This window comes from Apostichopus japonicus, chromosome 22 (assembly GCF_037975245.1).
Source record: "Apostichopus japonicus isolate 1M-3 chromosome 22, ASM3797524v1, whole genome shotgun sequence".
In the NCBI taxonomy this organism is placed as follows: Eukaryota; Metazoa; Echinodermata; class Holothuroidea; order Aspidochirotida; family Stichopodidae; genus Apostichopus; species Apostichopus japonicus.
The window spans coordinates 13,996,183-14,017,149 of NC_092582.1; the positions used below are offsets into that span (position 1 = coordinate 13,996,183).

General features: G+C 36.2%; 1 protein-coding gene across 2 annotated transcripts; it reads right to left on the reverse strand.

Annotated features, from left to right (window-relative positions):
• Nucleotides 1–531: 531 nt before the first annotated feature.
• Nucleotides 532–20,564, reverse strand: LOC139964338 (sodium- and chloride-dependent glycine transporter 2-like). 2 transcript variants are annotated; one of them, XM_071965863.1, is made up of 13 exons: nucleotides 20,385–20,564; nucleotides 15,740–15,884; nucleotides 12,732–12,863; nucleotides 11,147–11,492; nucleotides 9,667–9,799; nucleotides 8,111–8,245; nucleotides 7,430–7,533; nucleotides 6,607–6,731; nucleotides 6,058–6,170; nucleotides 5,219–5,350; nucleotides 4,485–4,700; nucleotides 3,368–3,532; nucleotides 532–2,278 (listed from the first exon to the last, which is right to left on the reverse strand). In XM_071965863.1, the coding sequence occupies exons 1-13, from the start codon at nucleotides 20,421–20,423 to the stop codon at nucleotides 2,072–2,074; spliced, it is 1,992 nt and encodes a 663-aa protein (XP_071821964.1). In that variant the 5' UTR covers nucleotides 20,424–20,564; the 3' UTR covers nucleotides 532–2,071. The 2 variants fall into 2 exon arrangements, with proteins under 2 accessions (XP_071821964.1, XP_071821966.1); XM_071965865.1 differs by lacking the exon at nucleotides 20,385–20,564 and adding an exon at nucleotides 17,736–18,052.
• Nucleotides 20,565–20,967: the final 403 nt, after the last annotated feature.

Sequence of the window (20,967 nt, forward strand, 5' to 3'; positions counted from 1 at the left end):
CTTGAGTCTCCAAGGCAGTCTATGTAAAGTAAGTAGGAATTTCAATTGACGAACTATAGGGCTGTCTTATAGAACGTTGATGACCTATGCAACAACCTTATTAAGTACCCGCGGGAATTTTGATCGCCTTTAGAGAATCACTTCCACTTGATGTTGCTGTTCATATATGTAAAATAACTCTTTTGTCTATTCCAAGATCTGTTATGTGGATTGAAATCTATGACGTGCGTGGTTAATGCTCTTATATTCAAAGGCCTGAACAGGTGCAACAGAAGAGAATTTTAAATCTTAAGATCGCCGTTATTCTATCAATTCTCTGCATAGTAACCTTGGTGTCCAGGAAGTCACTGTTATTTCACATTCTTCAGATGTGTGCTTGCATCTGTATGTGCAAGTATGTTAACAACATGCTCTCTACTGCTCTCTATACTAATTCACATGCATATTTGTTTTCCCAAACCAACCAGTGGCTTTAACTTTAAATTTTTACTTCCATATTCGAGATGAACTCTTTTTTTTTGGGGGGGGGGGGCAGTTGACTGCGCCATCATGCGTACCGGAATAACGTCATTATTAGCCTAGATGTATTCGTCCGGAACTGCTCATATTGTTCCGTCATTTAAATTTTGTTTGACTCAAAATATGTAGAAATCAGATTAATCAGATAAAGCAGTCTAATTAAAATACATCAAAAGCTAGATAAGTATAGAAATAAGAGAAAATTATTCCCGAATGTGTCAAATTTGCCAGGTTCACCCAGAATTGAAAGCAATCGAATTATACATTAATATATCATAGATTAAAAATGTAAGAAAATCGTGATAAAAAAGTGCATTTCATGTCTATGAGAAAGTTCACGGTATGAAACCACTGATGTATGAAGTATGTACAGAAGTCAATATGAAAATTCTACGGGTACGTATTTGCATATCATTTTGAAGACGAGGCGATCAAATTCAGCCGCCAACGCATATATATATATATATATATATATATATATATATATATATATATATATATATATATATATATATATATATATATATATATATATATATATATATATATATATATATATATATATATATATATATATATATATATATATATATATATATATATATATTGACATATGTTTTATGACAGGCCTATACCATATAAATCATAATCTATGGTTATATTTAATAGAGTAAACAATGAACGAATTGGTATAGGGAACGGCAACACTCCTTATTCCTTTTATGGTCATCAAAAACGAACTTTTAGCAATATTTGAGCATGCTGTAAAATTTGGAGGTAATACGAACGGGAAACAATATTTCCAGTTGATAAATGACAGTGCTGAATGAAGAATTGGATATAGAAATATACTGAAACCCCCATCGTGACCTAATCGACCTTTCACCTAATTGAACACTACGCTGACTCGGTATTGATTATCTCATGTTTATTTTTCTTTACTCTTAATTGTTATACTTCTTTCAGTGTTATTTGTTATTTTTTGGTCGCTAGCTCGATAAACTACTATTGTTTTTCTAGTGTCCTGTTTATACTTTACCACTTTGTTCTATTGTTCTTATGTATAGACCAAGTGAATGAAATGAAATGAAAAATGAATTATTACGTCATTTATATCCTATATATGACACTAAAGTTATTTAAATAAGGGTCTTTACTATATAAGCCCGAACTATGATCACGTGACGTAATTCGTCTTCTCCAGATTAATGTCGATATCTTCAACCGTTTCTTTACATTTAGCCACCCGAATGTGACGTCATGCTATATGAAAGTATATAAAAGTCAATATAATCCGTGACACGGCGAAATTTACGATTAGAAATTGCAATTTATCCATATACACAGGCGTAAATGCACAAAGCATATAAAAAGGGAATACAATTGCTTTTGTTCTTCACATTCAAACATTTTTCTTTTTATCCATTGCGAGTACTTTTATTTATTAATTTATTATATATTGTTATAGCTCGTTATTACATGTAGTTTCGTCTTCAGTTCTAATTTTTCGTAAATATCACTCTGCTCCGGTATAGACATGAATTTTCTCGGGTTACTTTTCGTAGGCTTTATTGTCAAACACTTGGGTACCGTTTTCAATGGTGCCGTCTGCAGGGTGCGCCGCATTTGTACCTCCTCTCAGGACCTTGGCACCTCCCATAGTAGTTCCATGGTTGTAATGGACTTCCCAAGCTTCATCTCTGAACTTCTGCACCGCAGGGCCCCACTCTTCTCTCGGATTCGACATGGCTTGCCAACGCTATCGAGGTAAGGGAAAAATTTAAACATAACGTTTATCATTAAGACAGACAATTGTTAGAGTACTCTTAAATAAGCATATACTGCGTTTCTATTGTAGTTATCTGGTCGCCTACAGAGGGAGCTCTTACTGTGATACAAACGTCAGGCCCCAAACATTTATATATTTACTGACATGTGTTCTTTACACTATAAAAGCAGTTTGTTGACATTTTTTTTATCTCTTTCGTTTTCTAAATAGCGATATCAACAAAGGAGGGAGTATATTGCAACAAGTTTGAAAAAAAAACCTCTTTGTTCTTTTCTATTGTTTATAATTTCCCAGACTGCTTTCCGTTGTTCATTTACTTATTAATTATTTAATTAGTTAAACAGAAAGAAATCTCTTTGCTGGGGCTTGGGTGGAGGTACCACCTTGTTTGATCCCTTAGTTATGCTTAACTTCTTGGGGAATTCGTGTATACTATATTTTGAGCTTAGAGTGTTAAATTTCACAGTATAAAAAGCACTTCATATTTTTTATATATATTTTTTTATTTTCAGATATTTTTGACAGAATTCTATACCCTTTAAAGCAATACGATTCTTTGGTTTTATCATTCAAATCATTCATCAGACATAATGAAGAAATGCAATTTTATTAAAATATCCGATTCAGTGCATGTGATTATAAATTATTACACGAAAAGTGCCATTGGCGACGAAAAATTTAAAGATCAAAATACTTCTGCAGTTACTCGCTATAAGTAACGGTTTGAATTGTTGTGAAAAGCATGAAACAATTTTGCATCAATGGTATCAATCCATTTATTGGAAAACAATTTATGATGGGAAAAAAATTGTACATCTGAGACGGGGACGGGAGACGGGGGGTGAAATCCAGTCCATCAAAACAGAAATTGTTTTCATCTAATTCGAATAGTTTGAAATTCCGTTCTGTAAATTAAAACCTTTGTATAACTCCTAATATTAGCCCCGAATTAGCCCTTTTCTGTTGCACAGTGTAATTTTAATGTAGACAATTTACGACGAATTTAGTTCGACTAAAACACTATACAAGTATAAATGAGAGTTATTGATTAATCTTGACCTCATAAAAGGAACCTGGTGTTCTGAAGAATTCATAAATCCAGACGATGGGAATCCATATCAGTGTGGCCATGATGATAATCCAACCAATGGCCCGGGCCCAACCTGGAAATGGTCCGTTATGCTCTGGGTCGCTCCAGTTTGTCCAATTAAAGACGAGCACAAACTGAGGAGGAAGAGAAACAATTTCAGAAATTAGATGAATTAGAAGAAATCTTGAAAGGTTTCACTGATCGCTACACTCTGTTTCAAGCTATAATTATAATTTATGAATAATTAAAACAGACGTTAATTATTAACTGCTTGATAATTCAGTGATATATTCTGTGAGAAGATTCTGTGATATGAGGACAGTTTTGCTCAGTTTGACATGGATTGTTTTAGGGGTCGGGTTGAGTTTGAGAGAGAGAGAGAGCTGTTTGAGGTATAGGTAAGGCGGTTGGGTGGGGGTGCGGGGGGGGGGGTATGGGTAGTCTGGGGTGTAAGGCGGTAGGTTCGTCTTCCTTCAAGGAAAGAATAATAAACAAAGTGGTGGTGAGTTTAGTTGGGCTACGTTGGCATTGCCTGTTTTTGGATGGGTATATTGTTGAGTTTGGTAAGAAGAACGAGAAGTGGGGTCGAAATGGCATGGTTGGGGTGGGGTGGGGTCGGGTGGGAGGCTATGGTTGATCTATCTTCGAAGAAACAGAAGTACCGGGGTTTGCCTTAGTGATCCCTGTACCATTTATTCATACTTATTAATGAACGTGAAAGCGTATGATGAGCACATGAATATGATTTTACATGGAAACAGTTCCCCAAAAGCAAATCAAGTCAAAATCTGTCAGAACTGGATCCAATTAAAAAAAAAAAACTATCTAGCTTTAAATCAGACACGTACTGTCAGAAGGGCAATATTGTTCCACTGTTGGGATTAATTATATCAAACAGAACAATTAAAGCTATTACCACTTCACTTTGGTGCATTTAATTAAACTCATCATGCCTTTGTTCTTATAGGGGTAATCAACTATCAAGGGTAAGTGTCACAGTGTCACATGTAGACCCGTGCTATGCAATGTAATAAACAATTGAAATGTGAGCAGGTTTTCTTCAGTTAATTACAGTGATTTTCTTACCAGCAATACGGCAGGTGTAATCGCGACCCAGTTGAATACCCACCAATAGAAAATAGGGAAATCGACCCACGTGTCACCGACCATAGAGCGGATATCGTTACGGAAGCGTTTTATACCGTAAAACCACGATATGCCGATACATTCAAATAGGGCGAACATAAGCAGACTGAAACTGGCCCCATAGAGATCAAACAAGTCCGCCCAGTAAGGCCCGGCCTGAAACAAAATATATGCAGCATATACCGTAACAGATTATCTCAGTGAATAACAGGGTGATAGGGAGGTGTGTGGGGGGGGGGGATGGTAGGGGTGCTCGTGAAAATAAAAGAACGGCCAGTAAAATTATGTCATATATACAGATCATAAACAATCAAACTAAAATAAATGTTCAATTGCTCAACTTTATACAAACATTACAAACGGCACGTTGTTTCAACATTCATATCGTAATAAAGGATTAATTTGCATAACAAAGTAAAGTGAGAAGTGTAATATTTAATATATTCAAGAGCAAGAATCTTTTTCTCCAAACGTACGAGAGAAAAAAAAAACGAAAAACTAAATGATAAGATGTTTACATAATTGCATTAATTACGCCGAATTAGATCAATGGTATAGGTACGCACTATATACAACCTATCACGTGATTATAGTTAACTTGCTGTACAGTATCGGTAAACTATGGCTCAAATGTTGACGTCAAGTGTTATAGTGAATATCTATGAATTCATTACCTCCGTGACACAGATAAGGCCAATCAGATATCCAATGATGCAAACAACAGCAAGAACGATGGGTTTCTTATTTCTGAGTTTATCTGGAAATTCGTCTACAATGGCTGTCACAACAGTTTCAATGATGGCGAACTGAACGGAAGAATAACGTGAACGGTTTTAATGCAATTGATTTCTTAAAAATATGACCATGGTACAGTACATGAATATTCACATATTCAACAGAAGCAATAACAAAGTGATTTGTACTTGTGGAGTTTTCTTTTCCTGTACCTTCAACTAAAGTGCATTTATCTGCGGTGACAAAGACAATCCGGAGGTAAAGACATCACGTGGTCTAGTAAAAAATGTTATTAACACTGAAGAAGGCAAACTACAGTTCGAATTTATAGCTCATAACTCCAAGTCAATTTATACAAACCCCGCCCATCAGACCACTCTCGCCCCTCCCCCACCCCATTTCGCTAGCGACTGTATGACACATTAGTATATAGCCTATATTGATTTCACATCAAACTATACTTTGCGACATACATTTGTATCTAGTTAGACAAATTCAAATTGTGTCTTGCCATCCAGAAACGTATGAATTTTTGGTTTATTATATATGCTATCAATCATAACCTATAACATAACAGATGCTATGGCCTTCCATGTACTAGGCCTATAGTTTGTACGAACAGCGCCATTAACACGGTACTGTTCCTATACCGTCGGTTGCAAATAGTTAAATTGTCAATTTGGGCAAATGAACGGCAGGAGGGGCCCATTATAGTCTGTATGAACCCATGCTACCCGAGTACTCAAGGTTGACTACGGACCTGGTATATAAACCTTACCTCACTGTCGAGACCAAGGGTGAGCAACATAAGGAAAAACAGTATCGACCAAACTGGAGAGGCAGGTAGCCTAGCAACGGCCTCGGGGTAGGCAATGAACGCCAAACCGTAACCTGTGTATAAGAAAATGACTTGAGATTGAATATAGGAAATAGGACATGAATGAGGGAAAATGTGAGGAAAATCACTATGCCCACAATATCTCACCAATCGGAGTATTCGGACTCATAAAGCGTTAGGCTAGGGCCTACAAGCCTATACCCTGCTCATTGCACAGTCTAAGTACGGTGAGATTTGGTTCTGTCTGGCCCTTCAGTGCGTCAACCAATGTTCTTTCATGGCCCTTCTATGGGTCATTAATTTAATTTCAGCCTTTGAAACGACTTTGAATAAATGTTTAAGGCTCTTATATATCTCAGCGAGGGACAAGATATTAAACAGTAAAATGAAAGCTAGAGACTAAAAAGTTTCCTTTTTTACACATTTTCTATATTATGTGTATAAATTTTGATATTGTTTATTGGATGCGTAAAATATATTTAATCATACCTTGATCAACAACATCCTCTATATCTTGATTCAGTTCATGAGCCATAAAGCCGACGATAGAGAAGATGACGAAACCAGCAAATATACTCGTGCAACAGTTAGCAATGGCTACGAACATTGAATCACTGTAAAAGAGAAGTTCCATATTAGCCAATCATATCGCAGCTTAGAAGTAATGATATATGACGTAAGAACGAAACGTAATCGTTATGCGTGTAGGATTTTTTTTTTTTTAATTTTTTTTATTTCAAATATAATATCGTACTTTTTTTCAAGTATATAATAATCGCATCGTCTGACAATGCAAGGAAAGAATATTATCTCGAATATTTGTCATATAATTTGACCAAAAAAACATATTTTTGTTATATTCAAGTTGTTTATAATGTTGAGTCATAGTTAGTGACGCGACAACCTGACGAATCAATCGCATGTCACTGAAGCTGAATAATATTCTACATATACTAAAGGTGAAACAGAATGTGGCTTAAGTAAAATCTTTTCTCCAGTTTATTTAAATTAATTCAATTATGCTTATTATACTAAGTGGAATACAAGTTTTTTCACTTTTGTAGTATTTTTTTTTACTTAATTTAAATTTTATTTTACGTAGGCTAAATTGCATTTGACTTTAGTGAAACTTTTAGGTAAATATGACTCAAAATGAGATTATTTGAACTTAGGATAATTTGTAATATACGATTAAGCTCCAGTAAAATACAATGAAGTATTTGAAACTTAGTAGCGCCTTTGTATTTTTACTTATAAAGCAAAGTACAATTTTACTTTAGAAAACTACAGTTATAAACTTTCATCTACTCACGCATAGCAGTTATTGTGGAACTTGTTGTATGAGGACAACGTTATGAGTCCTCCCCAGGCTGCACTAAGAGAGTAAAATATCTGAATAGCCGCTGCAAGCCAAATCTGTTATTAAAAAAAAAAAAAAAAAACGATGCAAAATTTAATATAAATTTTGAAATTCTTAAAATAAAGGTAAAGAAGAAGAAGAAGAAAAAAAAATACAGGCTATAACTCGAAGAACGTGTTGGATTTTATGCATTATCATACAACTACGTTTGTCTCTTTGTATTAATGTACTATATGTGCACTCATGACAATAATATACACATGGAGGGGGGGGGGAGGGTGGGGAGAGGAAGGTGAGAGAAGAGGACAGGAGGAGCAAATGATAACTTCAAACTTACATCTCAGACTCCATTTTAAAAAGAGCTACTCGCTGTTTACCCCCCCCCCCCCGCCTCCCTCTCTCTCCTTCTCTAGCACTCTATCTAACGCTGCAGTACCTACTGCATGTTTCGTTTAAATGACCTCCAGCCTTAGTGTGATGATTCCAAGAAAACGTCCACTTCACAACAGTTCTTTCATGTTCTTCGACCTGTACTATATACAGTGCTGCACCCCGCCTAAAAGTTGACACTCGTGTGTGTATGCTTAACATAGGTGAACTAGATCTATTATGACAATATTTCAGTAAACACACCTGTGGATCAGCTACTCTCTCCCAGTCGGGTGTTATGAAGAATTGGATCCCTTTCTCGTGTCCTGGAAGGGTTAATCCAAGGATTAGCAGAATGAGAAGCACTAGGTAAGGGAATGTTGCTGTGACGTAAACCACCTGCAGGGGAAATGAAAAATGAAAGAAATTTATTAAAAATTGTGCATGACGTAATTTATTATAGTCATATTAAAAATGACAGACCTGCCAAAACTGGTTATTTCCGTTTGATTGGAAGAAGTGGGGGGTTCTTATTTTCGAACACTGAAGCTCTGTATGTATGTGTTTTAGATCCTCCTGTAAGCAGGAACTTGCGAAGAAGCCTCATTGACTTTATCAAAGCCGCAAGCTGACCGAAGTCAGTCTCTTACATTCATATTTAACGTCTATGATTATGAATTGTCAACAATTCTGTAACTGGACGACATACATTAATCTTGGAGTGACTCGAACCGGGGACCTTAGGATTGAAAGGCATCGGAGTTAACCACTGAGCTAACACACCACTGATTTGGTAGTATTAGGAGCTTTAGAGCGATTTGGATGACAATGACGAAGAACAAGACGGACTCACGAAATGCCACAGCTATATTAATATATTATAATATTTAAATAAATGAAAGAATCGTAGTCTTTTTATATTTCTTCATTTTTGACATTTTTTGAGAGTTTAATCGTGTATCATGAAGTATGAAAGACTGTTTTCACACAAATCCTGCCCCGCCTCCTCCCGCTCCCTCACCATGGGGATATATGGCTGAGACCTGATGAAAATCTACTAATACAGATACGATCCGCGCCTTTTACAGTACTCTAAACAGACAATAAGTGACCTTCCCACATAGGCGTGAGTTTATTTCCATTCTTATATAATAAGAGATGCTCGCTCCATTCGAATGAACCGACCCTTAATCCTTCGCTAGTAATAACCCACTAAAAGCTTTCAATTTGAATCTCATAGCCTACCTATACCAACCTGCCTTGCAACCTGGTTTTTATTTATATTGTATGTATTGTAAGTAATTAGATCCTCCTGCAAGCAGGTACTCGCGAAGAAGCCATCATTGGCTTATCAAAGCCGCAAGCTGACCGAAGTCAGTCTCTTAGATTCGTATTTAACGTCCATGATTATGAATTGTCAATTGTCAACAACTCTGTAACTGGACGACATACATTAATCTTGGAGTGGCTCGAACTCGGGACCTTATGATTGAAAGGCACCGGCGTTAACCACTGAGCTAACACTCCCAAGATACCAAAGTAATATGCACACAGTCAAGCGTTGGCATGATATCAATATAATTATTTTATATTAATGAAAATTGGGTGTGTGCCCAAAATAAATATCACGCTATAGTAATAAAATGAATGCTGTTTAGTTCATGCGTCATACTGACTGTAACTGGACGACATACATCAAACTTGGAGTGACTCGAACTCGGGACCTTATGATTGAAAGGCACCGGCGTTAACCACTGAGCTATAACACTCCTGGATATTTTACTCCTATTGTATAGATACATGCATGTAGGATTTTGTACCTTTCCAGATGATTTGATGCCCTTAATAAGGCAAACATAGACAATTATCCAGGCAGCTGCCAGACATCCAGCTAGTGGCCAAACGATGCCCCCAGTCTCTCCCATGGATGCTGCCTCTCTACGAACCTCCAAACTAAAAGAAAGAGAAAGAGTAGAAAAAACAAAGACAGCTATCAGAACAGAAAACAGTTGTAGTACACGCATGCACGGACCCCGAGACAGGTTTAAGAGATATGGTTATGTGTGTCAGGTTATGAAGAGTGTAAATTGCATAATATTTCTCCAAATGTTACGTCTTTTTTACGTTAATTTTGTACTATGTTGTTGTGGGCAAATTGTATCGGTACTATGCTTTGTACACGCCGTAGCGGTCGCACAACGATGTGTTGAAAAGTACCGAGTCAGAAGGGCCCCCCATATCCACAGGTTCAAAGGTTATGACAAAACTTTTCCAAACAAAAGCTGCCTATAGATGGCGCTATCATTGTTTGCTTATATCGGTAAACTTTTAGAAATGTGATAGCGCCGCCGATTTCTTCTACGCGAACCCGTCTTTAATAATCCCTGACGCCGAAAGTATAACTGATTCGTAAGCAAGATTGTCCGTGTTACAAACGAAAGAAAATGTTTATAGCACATTGCGACAGAATGCAGGTCATATTTATGTCACATGACGTCATTGGTATGAATCCACATTTTGTCCACCATAATTTGTTGTTTTTTTCACACTTCGGTTATCTGTAACTAACCACGAAAATAAGAGAATGAAGAAAAGCAACAAGGAAACTTAAAATAACGATGTCTTTCTTTAAAAAAAAAAGATCTAATTGATTAATTTATCGATTAAACTGATTGTTTGATGTGTTGCCCAAAAAAAATCTAACGGTATTGAGATTTTAGACATTGAGGGAAAAATTCCCAAAGAAATTGATGGCTAGAAAACGGGATTTCGAACCAGTGGTCTATGGATTTGTATTGAGCTGCTATGGTCTTGTTTGTAAACAGACATTTCTTGACATTTGTCCTTATACTTGTGATATAGAGGACAGCATTATAAATTCGGATAAGGTTAACAAAATATCTTAACATTAAAGGCATTGAAGACTCGCTCCAAACCGCGTGCGAAATAGCTGAAATAGTTAACTTTCTGTTGCTTGCAAGTGACGTTTTGTTCGTGTCGCTACAAAATGCAGACAGTAATGAAACGTGATACCTTGTTGTCTTTAGCTGGACCTGAGATGTCCATCGCTGTATCGTTTGTACACTGTGCCGTGAGTATTGACCGCAGCTGTATGTACTGACTGTACACTAGTGTCTAATTACCGACGGTAGTAAGCTTTGTGTGTATTTTCTGGGATCGATGGTGGTGTTTAACACTTCTGTTACACCTATTCGAAACTAGGTCAAATTACCGGCATTTAGACGTTTATTTTTGCGCGAGTCTTCACACCCTTTAAGACAAGCAAAAGTAAAGACTTACTTCCAGTACTCTTCGCTGGGTCGAACTCTCTCAGCAGCCAGTGGGTCGGTTAAATTATCCAACGAGTAATTGCCAGCCGAATAGGTAACCACTCCACGCGATATCCTCTCCTCCTCCGATAGAATCCCAGGATCGACACAAGTACCATTCTCTAAGAACACGGTTCCGTTGTCCTTACAATCGGTGAACCTTAAACTACAACGTTTGGTGTTCCAGTCGTTGTCACAGTCAACCCAAGGTAGTTTAGTGGTAAAGGAAGCGATGAGATACCGAATACAATAAGTGATGACGATATTGTAGGACACGCCCACTGTGGCCGATACCACCATCATACCATAAGCAACACCTGAAGAGGAAAACAATAAGTGATGACGATATTGTAGGACACGCCCACTGTGGCCGATACCACCATCATACCATAAGCAACACCTGAAGAGGAAAACAATAAGTGATGACGATATTATAGGACACGCCCACTGTGGCCGATACCACCATCATACCATAAGCAACACCTGAAGAGCAAACACAATAAGTGATGACGATATTATAGGACACGCCCACTGTGGCCGATACCACCATCATACCATAAGCAACACCTGAAGAGGAAAACAATAAGTGATGACGATATTATAGGACACGCCCACTGTGGCCGATACCACCATCATACCATAAGCAACACCTGAAGAGGAATACAATAAGTAATGACGATATTATAGGACACGCCCACTGTGGCCGATACCACCATCATACCATAAGCAACACCTGAAGAGGAAAACAATAAGTGATGACGATATTATAGGACACGCCCACTGTGGCCGATACCACCATCATACCATAAGCAACACCTGAAGAGGAAAACAATAAGTGATGACGATATTATAGGACACGCCCACTGTGGCCGATACCACCATCATACCATAAGCAACACCTGAAGAGGAAAACAATAAGTAATGACGATATTATAGGACACGCCCACTGTGGCCGATACCACCATCATACCATAAGCAACACCTGAAGAGCAAACACAATATAGTAAGGATGTATAGAAATGATCAAAAAGGACTGCTATGAATGCAACAACATTTTTTAACCATAGTCTTTCCTACATAAAGAAAGAAGAATGAAACAAGAAGAATGAAGGGAAAAAAACTGGTCATCCAAATAAATATGTGCAAATTGCTAATCAGGCTGGACATATATTTAAAGTGAGATAATAACGACATAGTTCATCGTTTACCCAACAGGAATTAGGGACAAAATAGATCCTTTAAATGGAGACATTTACTTTTATAAGTGGCGGAAGTGGGGGGGGGGGGTTGTGGGGGCGGTTATTCACTTTTGGCGTGTGCATTGTGACATTTGGAACCTATGTAGGACCGATCCTCAGCTCTAACAGTCTTGTTACACAATTGACATCTCATAAAACAAAGTGCCTAATTATATGGCTTACTGCAGCGACATAGTTATATTACCGGTTTGACATGTTACCTCTGACCATATAGGTAGTTTCCCCCCCCCCCCACTCCCCCCACCTCCCGCGGCACCCTCATGTCTTACACACTATCATAACAATACGTTGTGTTACCTCTCATCATAGGAAGTGCCTTCCATGCCTTGATAGGACCTTGACTGCAATACTGGCCAAAACTGACTTCCAAGAAGAAAAGCGGTAAACCAGCAAGTAGTAGCATCGTAATGTAAGGGATGAGAAACGCTCCTAACAATAGAAAAGGGGGAAAAAAGGAGCATACAAAAACAAGGCGAGGTCATGTTACTGTAAACGCATGTAATTGAATTTGGTTAGTATGGAATATATTAGAACATGGATTACGGTGGGTGGGTAGGGTCGAGTGGGATAGGTGGGTAAATTGTGCAGGTATATATGGGGTGAGGGGAAGATTTTCCAATTAATTTAAATATCATTTCGGTTCCCCCTCCCCCACCCTTTATTAGGTTGTTTAAATAGCATAAATATCATAGATTTTCTTGTAAATAGCTGTTTCCGCCGAATGGCGTTTGTTTAAAGGTAGACTGTCTCTTTCATATACTCATACTAGAACCCGCCCTCTGTTGTCTAATCAGCAGATACATGTCACTGAAGTTCAAGGATGGAAGATGAAAGAATGTCAAAATTCTGGTTTGTTTGATTGTCATCTTCGGGAGGTAACAAAGGATTTTGATTCGAATTTCAATAATATTTGATTTTATTTTTTATACTAGCTGCACTATTTGTTTTGAAGATTAATCATTGACTATGTTGGCGTGACATGTACACTGTGTCTGTTTGACGGGAGTAAAGGCTACATTTCAAAGTTCAAGAATGTAATTAAATTATCTGGATCTTCTATTTCGATATCAAGGCCATATCAGATAGGAAGATCTTACATACATAAAGTTTATGGTTTTATATCATATTTAGTCATAATTTATGGGTATAACCAAATATACACCCTGCAGGGTCTATCGGTAATCTCTGTGATAAAATATAATGTATTTATGGAGTTGATGTTAGATATGGTAACAGGTTTTGTGTTCCGTGATAATTCAGTAATGAACATTAACAATGTGATACACTGGCATGGCTTGATTATAATCAAGTTTAATTGAAAATGACCAAATCAATGTCAAAACTAAGTTGAAAGTTGAAAGTTTGCTTTTATGAATTTGAATGATACGCTTATATGGAAAACTGTCTGGGCGACGAAATCTTGAGACTTTTTGACAGATTCTTTATTTTATCACACACGCATTTACCAATTCTGACCGTGTTGTTACATCCTGGTTTTCCCACAAACCCCATTTCTGAACCAATGTTGTTATTGATATTGTGTTGATTTGGTTAACTTTTTGGTTATTACCTGATCATGAAATATCATTAGAGAAAATGTTCTCTATTTATAAGTTTGAATATTTCTACGTTTCATTAATAAACAACGAAGAAGAGAGATATGTTTCTTAAATGATAATTATTCCACCATTGATTATCGTGGCCTATAAATTATGTAAATAAGTAGGCCATCATTTGATGAACAGTGGTGAAGCTTGAACACGAATTCAACCAAAAATGTTGTATTATGGTAAGATGTATGTATGTATGTATGTGTGTATGTATTTTGGATGCTCCTGCAAGCAAGAACTCGCAAGGAAGCCATCATTGGCTTATCAAAGCCGCAAGCTGACCAAAGTCAGTCTCTTAGATTGATAATGAAATGTCATGATTGTCAACAATTCTGTAACTGGAAAAAATACATTAACCTTGGAGTGACTCGAACTCGGGACCTTATGATTGAAAGGCACCGGCGTTAAACTGAGCTAACACTCCCAAGATACCAAAGTAATATTCACACAGTCAAGTGTTTGCTTTTCTATCTGACCGAGAACTTGAACAAAAGAATTTCAGGTCCTCGGTTGTGATTTCTAAAGAATCACCACGTCCTCGGAAGAATTCTATTGTATGGGGTATTGTTAAGGTTAGGGTACTTGGATTTGAACAATGGAAAATACAATGGGGCCCTCGGTTGGAAAAACATATGTGTGTTGGCATGATGTCAATATAATTATTTTATATCAATGTAAATTGGGTGTGTGCCCAAAATAAATATCACGCTATAGTAATAAAATGAATGCTGTTTATTTCATGCGTCATACTGACTGTACATGAGTCATTTACCATGGTTCCCGAACAAGAGCCGTCGCCATGAATATGCTTACACGTGATACACAGAGGTCAACAACTAATTTTCAAATAAGAAAGCTATTGATTGATGTCCGATAATCCGGTATGGGGAAAAATATAACCCGGATGTGGATATTTTTTATGAGAGGTCAGGCGGGTCGGAAAGGGTGTTACGTTATTTGTGTTCTTTGCATATACTAATGAATTGTCAGGTGAGTCTTTGCAGAACGGTCATTGCCATCGATAATGCCAATCCACGCATTGATCGATTCTCGATAAAGTAGATAAAGAACCCGGATGTGGATATGTCTGTACTCAGGGAGACGAATCATTATAACAATGACCGAGCTTGTACTGACGAATAAATATCACAGTTTTGATTATTTCTTTCGGCAACCCTCAGGATCGATCAATCAATCAATTACCCGTAATTGGTAATGATGAAACAAGAACAAAGGATATGTTTAACCATATTCTTTCATTAGTTGTATTTATATATCTTTAAAAGAAACCAAGAGCAAGACATATGAAAACTATTATCAGTATTCAGATTTTCGTGTGTTATATTTTGTTATTGTTACTGTTGTTGTTATTGTAGTTGTGTATGTCTATTAATGATTCAGAAGTATTCGTCAAAGCAAACGATAATAATCTTTCACTCTGCAGGGATGTATAAATTTAAAAGGTAACCTTCCACTTTCTCCCATTTCCAAACTTCTCATCTTATCCGAATCTACTTATTTTGTGCTTTCTTTCTTATTTAACAAAATTGCGACAAAAGTATCACATGACGAAAGAACCGTAGAGAGCTAGCAGTCTTGGTAATCGTGCAATATACTGGCAGAATTCGACTGTAACTACATGACAAAAATGTAAAATGAAAGAAAAAAACAACGAAGATTATGACAGACACTTACCTCCACCACTCTCGTATGCAAGATACGGGAACCGCCAGACATTACCAAGCCCTACTGCATAGCCTAAACATGACAAAATGAAATCGGCTTTGTTACCCCAGTTGCCCCTTTCTTCATTCTCATCGCCCTTGAACGAAAGAGCAGTCTAAAAAACAAAACAAGAAGAAACATATTTGTACGGTTTAATCTAGTATATGGGTTGATCGAGAGCGTGACGTCATCACTTAGAGAGTCGCCGTTCATTATGATCCTTGATCAAGACGAATCTTGGGACATTTTTATATTTTTATATATTTAAAAAAAAATATTATCCGAACGGAGTACCGATAGGAACATTTTCCCGCCTGATTAAAAATGCTTCGACAAATATAAATCAGAAAGGTCTAGCGATAAAATATTAAAAAAAGTTAAGATTTCTGTGAAATATTCGTCCAATTCAAATAGTGCAGTCTCCGGGTCAGACAAAATACTACAAAGAGCTTGCAATGAAAAGACCATCAACTTCTGTAAGACGATGGTATGAGAAAACAAGTCGTAATCAAAATGAAGCGATAACATATCAAATAAATGATAGCGAGATATGGTCGTTAAATGTAGGACGAATCGCAGTTAAATCAAATTAAAAACCAAGACCTTTTCCGTGTGTGTGTGATGCTATCGGTCTATTCCCGTACAAACATTTACATATATGAATGGCTCTCGATGACGACAGACATATTGAATTGACATTTCCAGTTATAAGCGTTGATTACATTAAGCTATTGTATCACAATCGATTGTGATTACTTCACTTTGCGTCATGTTTCTCACTGACTCTGAACCCCCCCCCCCCTGCCCCTCTCTCTCCTACTCCGCACCCCTTGACTTTCAAATTAAACCTGCAAAGGCCTATACATGAAAACACTCAGCAAAAGTTTATAGAAAAAATGTCATCTGCGTATAGGGATCGGGCGGATTTAGTCTATTCCTTTTTGGGTAGGAAAACAAAAAATCATTCGTAACTTCGACGTACATATTTAACTTGCATTTTATACCTGTTTAGTATATCTAATGGGATAGAGTAGACTATATATGACACGTGCTTAGTATATCTAGTGGGATATAGTGGACTGTATATGATACCTGTTTAGTATATGTAGTAGGATATAGTGGACAATATATGATACTTGTTTAGTATATCTAGTGAAATATAGTGGACTGTATATGATACTTGTTTAGTATATCTAGTGGGATATGGTGGACAATATATGATACCTGTTTAGTATAGTGGACTATATATGATACCTGTTTAGTATCTAGTGGGATATTTTGTACCTAATCGTGTCAATTTTCTCCAGTGATTTGTTATATATATATATATATATATATATATATATATATATATATATATATATATATATATATATATATATATATATATATATATATACATATATATATATATATATATATACATATATATATATATATATATATATTATATATATATATATATATACATATATATATATATATATTATATATATATATATATATATTTATATATATATATATATATATATATATATATATATATATATATATATATATATATATATATATATATATATATATATATATATATATATTACATTAATAAACGGTAATGACGTTCACAACATAGTATAAGATAATTTCAAATATAAAGCAAACGTAACGTACGGTAATTAAACTTATAACTTATAACTGATAACGTAACGTAACGGAACCGAAACTAACCTAACATGGCGTAACATAACTAACTAACATCAAGTAAATTGATATAACATAGAAACAATCTATTTTACTTACAATACCTTTAAAACTAACAATAAATCACAAAAAGAAAATTATCAGAATATTAACAAAACTTTCTTCTTTAAAAACCACTGTTTTTTGGACAATCACTGTGCATTACGAAAGAGAAATCATGAAGTAGTATAATATTCTTATCATTCACCAAAAAAAAAAAACTTACTGAAGATCCACCTTCTGCCATGTTGGTCCACTTGTCCTAAACAAGTAGGCTGGAGAAGATTATCCAATTATCGCAAATGAGTTAGAAACAAAGTTGTTACAGGGTGTATATCCTTTGAGCTAGCCCTGATATACTTGTTCCCTTTTGATGGTGGTTTATTGATATGCAATTGAAAGCACTTAAGTAAAGTGAAGTGTATACGTTGTCATATATGGATCGCACCGAATCACGAGAAACGTGGAAATCCTTGACTTGAAGACACTTATTGGGGTCGTGAACATTTCAATAGTCCGTTGGTTTACGATCCGCAGAGTCAATATAAGTGAGGAATAATTTGTCCAAGCGCTTGCTTTACAAGAACCACACTGTGGTAAAGTTTCCCAATAAAACCCGGGTTACAATATTTGAGTTTAAAGGTTTACTATACCCTCTTTGGAAAAAAACAAATGTCAACAAATCAAACAGAAAGGGTAGAACGCCCTTATTCTTTAGTTGTATTTTTACAAAGCGCTCTATATTAAAGTAAAAGGTGATAACACTTCATTGGTGCTTGTGTGTGTTTGCCGTAGGACTTGTTATGTGTGTATAGTGCTCGATGACACGGAGAGGGAGGGGGGGGGGGTTAAGGGGATGGGTGGCAGTGATTATTCCCGATATGCACTTTCTCCTCCCCACCCTCCCACGTCCACTCCGGTCGAATTTCAGTAACGAGTCCGTGATATATATGTTGACTGAGTGTGGTGCTGGTTGCATCTGTATATATGTGGTTGATGTAATGTAGCAGGTCTGTTGTGGTTCTTTCTATCATCAAGGAGCTATTCTCCGAACAGTAAATATAACATTACATTAGGATAGGTTCCTCGCATGCATATATATATATATATATATATATATATATATATATATATATATATATATATATATATATATATATATATATATATATATATATATATATATATATATATATATATTAACTGTGTTCAAGCAGAGGGAGAAATAGAGTGCGAAATAGGGAGCCATGGAAATCCCAACACCTCACTCTTACATGAACGATATGCATCTATACATTCTAATATTCAGATTGATGTCATAAAGGACCATCATATGGTAGACTATATGCAAACATCTGCCTATAAGCCCAACTTTGATCAATAAACGCGCATTTAGAACTTGATAAGTGAATATTTTCTCATTTCTCTGTCTCATAATTTCTACCCGATGACGTCGGTCGTCTGATGCGATAACACCAACAGTACACAATGCTTTGCTGGTATTTATAAGAACGGCATGGCAATTTTCGAAAGGTCAGTTCCTCAAAACATGCAATCTGCGCACGAAAACCAAACCTATAACGCAGCCATTGTTAACTTGATTGACCCTAATATCAGCCCTATTAGCTTTCTCCTTACGTCAGAGGAATCTGTGGTCATGTGACCTACTTTGTACAGTCCCATTCTTTGAAAGTCGTAGATAATATATATCTATATATGATATCATATTTGGGAAATATAATATTGTCTTATCAGACAAGATATAAAATGTGAACGTTACCGAATTTTAAAGATGTTACCAATCGTGCTAGCAATGTTTGGAGGAAGGTGGACTATAAAGTGTAAGCAGGTGCAGGTTGTAGGCATTTCAACAAGGTTTGTTCGCAGATGGTTAACAAACCATAAAATAAAGTACAAATGTTTGTTTTGCCAGCGCTGTATATAATCAGGGAGACTGTTATATGGTTCGACACCGACATATTAGTGACCAAATTTAAGTGAAGGTTATATATAGTACATTATATCTTGCATATACTTGAGACGATTCTAATCAATTCCCTGACACGTCGAAACTTTGATCTTATTTAAGACGCAATAGTTGTAAACCTTTTCTTTTGATGTTTGGCTAGATTAATAAAAGAGCCATATTGTTTTTTCTTGGAGCAAAAATAAAGTATAAAAGTAACCTTCATACAGAATTAATAGTTGCTCTATAAAGTCCACAGCAGCCTCAACCAGCCTTACTACATTTATTGTTTCTTACCCATGCAGCAAAAACTGCAGTGACTCGAATCACTGACTCGGTGAAATAGTATTAGTAAATTTGAGAGAATTACTGATTGCAGCTCAAGAACGTTATGCGTTCATTTCAACAGGTTCACAGACATTTAGCACACTTATCTTTTATCCTAATTTGTTTCTACAAACAATCGAAAAGTAACTAAAAGAAAAGACACAAAAATAATTAGGTAAAGAATGAAAACGACCATTGTTTTGTGCAAAATAATTAGATTGGAAGATTGACAATTTTACACCAGCTCCCTTTAACTTACAGATGTACCGGTATTAGAGTAGACTATTGCTAGATGTAATAGGTCGTATTTACATTTTATTCGTTATATTATGTTAGGCCTATATATGGTATGTATGCCATATTTGGAATATAAGGTGTATAGGCTATATATGCTATCAATGTTATATAGGGTATATATATATATGGTATATCATAGCTATATGTTATACATGTTATGTAGGTTTCTGAGGTATCAATGCTATATAGGCTATATATATTATATGGTGTATAGGAAGTAGTGTACCGACAACAAGTCCCATGGGTTAAGAAAAAAAAAAGAAAAAAAAAATTAAGTCACCGTACCTTATAATGTCGAAACGGGACTACTCTAGTAATAGACATTCCAAGCACATGTCGTTATTAACATCTTGTTAATGAAATAGCTTCCCGGAGATAAATGTTTCAACGAGGCATGATTTTAGCATTCTTTTATGTTAACGCAAGACATCCATAGGTTCTAAACTACTAACAAGTACTGTGACACAAGATACATCAGTGTTGTAGCAACGCGTAATATGATCGAGCACCAAACCTTGTACATCATGCATAGTGAACATTGAACAACGCGTACATTTTCTTACACAAACAGTCACACGACATCCTGGTTTGTTACGTCATCTCCAAGTGATGACGTAAGAGAGGATTGGCGGCCTCTCTTGATACCTTAGTATAAGCGTCTCTTTTCCTTCCAACGCAATACCATGAACCAAGACGGTACCCCATTATTTGCGTCCATAGAAATTGCATCGCGTCGCTTGATGCACTGACACTGCTAAAACCAGGGCATACGCGCCTCTATGCGCACATATTTCACAATATAATATCTCGCAGCGCGTTCGTATCATAGAAATTGATCTTCTATGGTTCGTATGCACTAACTAATGAT